Source organism: Monodon monoceros, unplaced genomic scaffold (genome assembly GCF_005190385.1).
Source record: "Monodon monoceros isolate NGI ecotype Baffin Bay Population unplaced genomic scaffold, NGI_Narwhal_1 Contig1492_ctg1, whole genome shotgun sequence".
Lineage (NCBI taxonomy): Eukaryota > Metazoa > Chordata > Mammalia > Artiodactyla > Monodontidae > Monodon > Monodon monoceros.
In genome coordinates this window covers 1-7,228 of record NW_021697349.1, presented here as the reverse complement: position 1 = coordinate 7,228, position 7,228 = coordinate 1, and the positions used below count along the sequence as shown (strand labels likewise).

Below are 7,228 nucleotides of genomic sequence, written 5' to 3'. Positions count from 1 at the left end.
TGGGGCGCGGGGACACGGCCGGGCGCCCCTGCCCGCCGCGGAGCCCGCCGCCTGAAAGCTGCCCGGGGCGCGGAGCCGGCGCCGGCGCGGCGCGGGCGCAGGAGGCATTCCAGGCGCGATGTCGGTGCCGCTGCTCAAGATCGGGGTTGTGCTCAGCACCATGGCCATGATCACCAACTGGATGTCCCAGACGCTGCCCTCGCTGGTGGGCCTCAACACCACCAAGCTCTCGGCGGCCAGCGGCGGGACGCTCGACCGCAGCACCGGCGTAAGTGCGCCCGCCGCCCGCCCTGGCGGGGCCTCCTCGCCCGCTCCCTCCCGGTCCCCAGCCCCGGGCGGGAGGGCGCCGCGCGGGGGAGCCGGGCGCAGGGGCAAGGGCACGCGCGGGGGCCACCCTGCTCCCCACACCCCAGCCTCGGCCACTCCTCCGACCGCGGTCCCCTCTGTGTGGCGCTTGCTGCCTCTGCCCGGTCCCCTCGCGGGGCCGGGGAGCCTGCCCAGGGACTCAGAGGCTTGGAGTCCTCGTTCAACTAATAAGTCCCTTGTTGATAAGGTTAGGGAACTGAAGCAGGGGTCTTGGGGACTTGTCCAAGGTCACTCAGCAAGTAAGGGGTGGAGACGCGGTGGACCCCAGTCTGGCTGGGTCCAGCCGGGGCTGGGAACTGAGCCCGCCCCACTTTGCAAAAGCCGGACTGGACCGGCCGGAGTGGGGCCCGGGCGGGCGGGCTCCGGAGCTCTTGCCCTCAAAGTCCCAAGGCGTCTTTCTCTCCCCATCCCCATGCGGAGATCCATAAGGTCCCCGCCGGCGGAGGGTGTAGAGGGGCCGGGCGGGGCCCGGGGAGCCACAGCTGCGGGGCTCGCCCCTTGCCTTCCGCGCGATGCGTTGGGGGAGGGGGTGAGCGGCCAGGGCCGCCTCTGGACTGGACTGACTTAGGTGGTGGCGGGAGCGGAGGCTGAGCCGGAGCCACCGGGGAACGGCCGCTGGCGGGGCCGGCGGAGGAAGGGGCGCGCCTCAGGCTCGCTCCCTCTAAGCCGAAAGGAGAGGTGAAGGACACGCGGCTCCCTCTCGCGCTCCCTCTGGGCTGTCAAGGGCGCAGTGCTCGGGGAGGAGGTCTCCTGGCGACCCCTTGTAAGATGGTCATCCGTTCACCTCACCTGCTCTTTCGAGAACTGCAGGCGGCATTTTCTTCCTGATGACTTTGTTCCTACCTCTGGGTCCTGAGCTCCTGGGGTTGGAAATGAATCGAATGAAATGTATCTACTGTGGATTCCCTCCACCCAACTTCTCCCCATACCAACGCTAAAGATAGCAGGGAGGTGACTACCTGAGGCCACCGGGCAGGCTGCAGGGTCTGTACCCGGGGTGTTTTCGGACAGTGGTGTCTGTCTGCCCCGTGTACATGGGCGGGACCACCTGAGCTGGGTTGCAAGGTGACACCAGCCATGTCACCATGTCAGCAGCCATGTGCAGCTCTGGTTTCGTGACCGTCCTTGGGCACACCTCAGGTTTGAGGTTGGGTGTGACCCCTGCCCAACATGTCACCAGCAACTTGGTGACATCTGCCCAATGGCTAGTGGGTGGCAGCCTGTGCAGAGTTGAAGCCCAGCATCTTTGCGGGCAGCCTTCACCAGACCGCCAGCAGGAACACTGCTGGGGCTCGGGGTCATCGCAGCTCTGGGCTAAGAGGCTGCTGGATCCCGGCTAGTACCACTGGTTCTGCTTCTCCAGTACCAGGGAGCAGCAGAGAGAAGCTGCGCCAGCCTCCCATGCTCACCTTACGGGAGGAGATCCTATTTCTCAGTTACGTGCCGTTGTGAGTCAACCAGCATGCAGTCTCCGGTCCCCCCTCCCCTCCACCTAGCCTATCAGTTGGGTCAGATGCCAAAACTCCAAACATCCCCTAAATTTAAAAATCCCTTGAATTAAAAAAAATGTTTTAAAGAGTCATGCCTGTTTGACTCCCTTCCAGCCCTGGGGATCCTGATGGGAGACCGTCTGTGTTCCTCCCTGTTTTTACCTCCCCACGATCGGCACATGTCTTTGGACCACTTCTTTCTGCCCTTTCCCAGGGGCTGGACGTGGACGGTCATCCCGGTGCGCTGCTTTCTGGTCTCACCTTTCTCCCTCCCTCTCCCTCGCTCCACATGCTCTCCAGGTGCTGCCCACCAACCCTGAGGAGAGCTGGCAGGTGTACAGCTCTGCCCAGGACAGTGAGGGCAGGTGCATCTGCACGGTGGTCGCCCCCCAGCAGACCATGTGTTCACGGGATGCCCGCACGAAACAGCTGAGGCAGCTACTGGAGAAGGTGAGTCTGTGCAGGGTGTGTGCGCGTGTGTGTGCATTTGTGTGCCCACGCTAGCAGCAAGGTCCGTCCCAGCTCCAAGACCTCACTCTTCCCTGGCATGGCCCACTAGGAATACTGGTGAATGAATGAAACGGATGGATGGAGGGAGGGAGGGAGGGAGGAACTGAGACTCCCCCAGGGCTGCCCAGGAGGAGGCGAAAAGCTCCACTGGGAGCCACGTGGGCTTTAGCGAGGGAGCAGTTGGGGCTCCTCTCCCACACCGCCGTCTCTGGGTCACGCCCACAGCCTGCGGTCCAGAGGGCTCAGAGCTGTTGCCCAGCAGAACCTGGGAGAGCTCCCTCGGAGCCCAGAAGCAGGGCCGCTGGGTGGCATCTTTGCCCCCTGCTGCTGAGTGGTTGGACCCGGTGACAGCCAGGCCAGGCGTTCACGCCCATGGCTGCCTTCCCGGTGCAAAAGCAGATTAAATCGTCACCTTTGTGACCCACCTGGGCACAGCACTTGCGGTTTGAATCCGTTATTTCACTTGATCTTCACAAGAGCCAGGTGAAGGTGGCAAGGTTTTCACCCCGTTTTAAGAAGTGGAAATCTGGGTCCAGGCAGGTGGGCTGACTCTCCCAAGGCAAACAGCCAGTGAGCAGGAAGCCGGGTTGGCTCTCAAACCCGGGGCCGGCCTCCCACCTGGCCCGCGACCTCTGCACCCCACAGAGGCTGGCGCTCCCCATGGATCTTGGCAACCCGCTGCCTGGAACATTCCGCCTGGGAACCCTGGGGTCTCAGGTAACCTGAGCGCCGGTTGTCCTGGGAGCTACTGAGGGGAGAAGGAGAAACGGCGGCCCTAGTACTCCACTCACCGCCCTCCCCAGGGAGAGGGTGCGTTTCACATCAGGCCCCTTCACGCCCTGCGGGAGAGGGGTCACACCTCCCACGCCACACACACATGCTCACGTACGCACACGCGACACACACATCACACATATAACTGAACAGATACACGCAGGCCACACACACACCTCACACGTACACACACCACACAACACATGTACAAACACCACATATAACTGAACAGATACACAGAGACCACACACACCTCACACGTACACACACACCTTACACACCACACATGTTACACGTAAACGCTCACACAGACACACATACACCACACACAAATTTGCATGTGCACACACACACTCACACACACACACACACACACCCTCAGTAAAGCCGAGACTTCTCCATCAGCTGAGGAGCGCTGGGGGGCCTGCGCTGGGAGGAGAGCCACCACCCCGGAGGGAGGCCCGGCAGCCGGCGGAGTCTGTCTAGTTCGGTTCAAGCCCGGCTCATGCACAGACCCTCACACGGGTTCTGGCAAAGCAGGTCCCTTTCTTGAAGTCAGTGGGGAGGGAGGGGCGTCCCTGAGGCTGTCGCGGCCCTGCTGTATGGACGGGGCCCGGGCAGGAGGAGGGCTTGGGGCAGCTGCCGCCTGGCTCCCCTCTGAGGACCTGTGTGTTTTTGTGCTGCCGTCTTTGGTCACCCCAGTAAATCACTTTAAAAGAATTAAAGAAAAATGTATGTAACAGGTTCCACAAACATTCATTGACACCAGACTAGACCGAAGCCTAATTGGGCCTTTAATTATTCATTATTGCAGAGGAGGGAGGTGGAGCTCGGAGGGCCCTCGGGTGGCTGGGGGGTGGCCCCTCAAGCCCTTGGGAGGCCGTGGTCAGTTCCAGAAAGCTCTGTGAGCCCCTGGGAACACAGGCCTTGGAGGCCTCCTTCCTGCCTGTGTATACCACAGCGTTACTGCTTAAACATTTAAAGCCCGCTTTTACACCCTCGTGGGCACTGTGCTGCCGCCACTTCTTGGGGCAGAAGCCGTTTGTTGTATAGAGGGCCTGGCTGCTGTGTGAGAAGGGCAGGGCTGTGCGTCCCTCACTCCTTCCCCAGCCTCCTTCTCCTCTTTCCTTCTCGGTGGGCACCATCTGAGCATCTGTTCTGTCCGTGGGCCTGTGGTCCCAGCTGTGCCTGTGTCTCCAGCCTGGCATCCTGTTCAAACCCACGTGAGGAGCTTCCAAAAGTGGAGCCTTCAGTCCCAAGCCCAGAGGTGCTGCTTTGAACTGGCCTGCGGTCTTGAGAGGAACCTAGCACCAGTGTCTCGTGAAAGCCAGGCCCTCACCCCGCGTTAGGGCTGAGGACCCATGGCAAAGGGCGGGCAGGGGCCTCAGGCTCTGTTCTCTTTGAAGAAGCTTATGGCCCAGAGCTTCAAAGTGTGGGCTCTGGAGTCGGTCCGGGCTTTGCATGGTGGCTGTCTGCTGTGTGACAGTAGCCAAGGCACTTAACTTCTCTGAGCCTTTGGTCTCCTTCTGTGTCAAATGAGACTTGAAATAGTGCCCACCTCCCAGAGTTTTGTAAGGATCGGATGAGATCCATAACGCAGTGGGCTCAGCGGTGCCTGGAACGTAGAAAACGTCCCATAAGTATTAGCGATCAGTGCTCGCCTCCAGGCCAGCTGCGTGGGCAGGTTGCTGCCGCCCTCGGCACCTGCAGCCACCTTGGGCGGGGTGGGGGATTGTGCCTTTGGTAGCTGTGTGACCTTGAACTCCTCAGTTGGCTTCTCGGGGACACATCCTACAGGTAAGAGAATGGACGCGCCCAGAGGCGGGGCCTCTAGACCAGGAGCTCAGAGAAGATGCAGGAGTGTGATGGCCGCCTGGGGCTTGATTACCTGCTTTCTGGTCAGCCGGAGAGGGAGGTGCTCATCCAGCCTGGGAAGGACTATAGGAGGGGCGTATTAAAGCGACTGAGTGACTTAGCATCTTGAAAATATGTTTTCTAAATTTAATTTAAAAACTTTTAAATGTGTTAAAAGCATCCTTCTCTGGCAGCTGAACAGCCCAGAGGGCTGTGTGTGGCCCCAGCAGAAGAACCAGGCTGAAGCCCGCGAGGGTCCCGCAGCGTCTGCTCGGCAGGTTTTAGCGGCAGCCTTGAGGGTTTTGCTGTCCATCAAGAATCCCCCTAGGAGGAGGAGGAGGAGGAGGGGTCTTGACTGGAGCTGTCATTTTTGTTCCTTCCTCCCGCCCTACGGCTGTGCATTAGGTGCTGGGCCTTGCGCTTGCAATGAGGCCTGTCCACTTCCCCCCGTTGTCCAGCAAGGCAGTTGAGACAGGGGTGTGGGTCACTGCCATGCAGGCATGGTGCCAACAAGGTGATGGTGTTTCCAAGTGGTGTGCAGCCACTTCTGGCTTGGCTCATCAGGGAAGCCTCCCTGGAGGAGGTGGCATTTGGGCTGGGCCTGGAAGGATAAAGGGAAATACAGCTTTTCTCAAAAGAAGTCCTCAGTTATTCAAAGTGACAGAACAAACTGTTGAGGGGGACAGGAAGACCTGAGGTAACAGAGCAAGTATATTTCAGTTTCCCCTAAAACATCGAAACAGAAAGGATCAGAGCGAGTCAGAGTCACCCACATACTGTATTTTACAAACCTGAATTTTTAAACTGAATACGTGTGCATTACTTTCAAATAACAAGCCATAGAATCCCAGGCAGTTTTAAGCGCTGAGCTGAGTGGTATCAGTTTTTCCTCCTTTGGGTTTCTCTTTCTCATTTATTTTATTTGCGGGGGGTGAAGGACATACCTTAAGACGTGCAAACCACACTATCCTCTCTTCTTTTACTGACCAGGCAAAGCTAAGCCTCATACCCAAATGATTTAGTTCCAAAAAAGGGAGGGTATTTGCAAATTCAGCAAAAAAGAAAACAGAAATGAAGATTTGCGGTTATGGAGGTATCTTCCCACTGGTAATTGGATTCGATTCTGAGAAAATGACCCAAACAGCACTTTGGCCACCCTGAGCCTTTTCCACCTCCCTGCTACCCCAAATGCATTGGCACAGGAGCGCAAGCCAGTTTCCTGAAAATAAAATGCACTGGCAGGTGGCTGCACTAAAACTGTTTTTCTTTGAAGCTCTCTGGAACCCTGTTGAATATTAAAGTTTCATCTTGAGGCTAGACTCAATTCAGATCTGCCTGTAAAGGTGTAGAACAGAGATTCTTCATTTGCTGGGTGATTGATTCCTGAATCTCTGTTCTGAATGTACATGTTTTCAGAACAGTCACCTACCTATGATACTGTGGGATGTGACGGATGACGTGCAAGATGCAGAATCTGGGAGCCCAGTCCCCTGCTTCCCGAGCACTGCGCTTATGCAATCAGCCCTCTGAGCGAGACACCCAGTGAGATTTAGGGGGAAAGAGGTCTGCGCCTGGAGATGGGGGAAGCCCAGCTATGCTGTTCATCTTTGTTGGTGTTTATGCCTGCCTGACTGATTTCATCCTGCAGAATAAAGAGACTAGAAACAATCCCCTGCCCACGCACCCCAAAAAAAGAAGAAAAAAATCACCCAAAGCCATATGCCTGGAGCTATGACCAACAGGGAACCAGAGGTCCCTGCACCCCTGGTTGTAAGAACACGTCCTGGAAGATGGCAGAAGAAATGTTGACCGAACCAATTTGCTGTGTTTGGGGGGTTCTTGGTCATAACAATCCCTGCTGCTGGTGATTAACTAGTAAGTCACGCACGAGCCGCTTCTGGCTCCCAGTGGGCTGGCCATGTGGAAAAGGCCACTGTTGTTCGTTAGGAGGCAAATGAGGTCTGCAGGCACCTGCCGCAGCTCCGTCCTTGAATCTGTTGCCTTTTTGACAGGTGCAAAACATGTCTCAATCCATAGAGGTCCTGGACAGGCGGACTCAGAGGGACTTGCAGTACGTGGAGAAGATGGAGAGCCAAATGAAAGGACTGGAGTCCAAGTTCAAACAGGTGGAGGAGAGTCATAAGCAACACCTGGCCAGGCAGTTCAAGGTATGTGTGCTGCGCCTCCTCTCCTCCTCCCCCTCCCCTTCCTCTCCCTCCCCCTCCCCCTCCTCC

General features: G+C 57.7%; 1 protein-coding gene across 1 annotated transcript; it reads left to right on the top strand.

Annotated features, from left to right (window-relative positions):
• Window positions 1–39: 39 nt before the first annotated feature.
• LOC114889055 (noelin-like) lies at window positions 40–7,162 on the top strand (the record flags this gene model as incomplete). Its single annotated transcript, XM_029212297.1, has 4 exons — window positions 40–268; window positions 2,157–2,306; window positions 3,012–3,083; window positions 7,007–7,162. Coding segments are annotated over exons 1-4 (528 nt in total), but the record flags the coding sequence as incomplete, so codon positions are not given.
• Window positions 7,163–7,228: the final 66 nt, after the last annotated feature.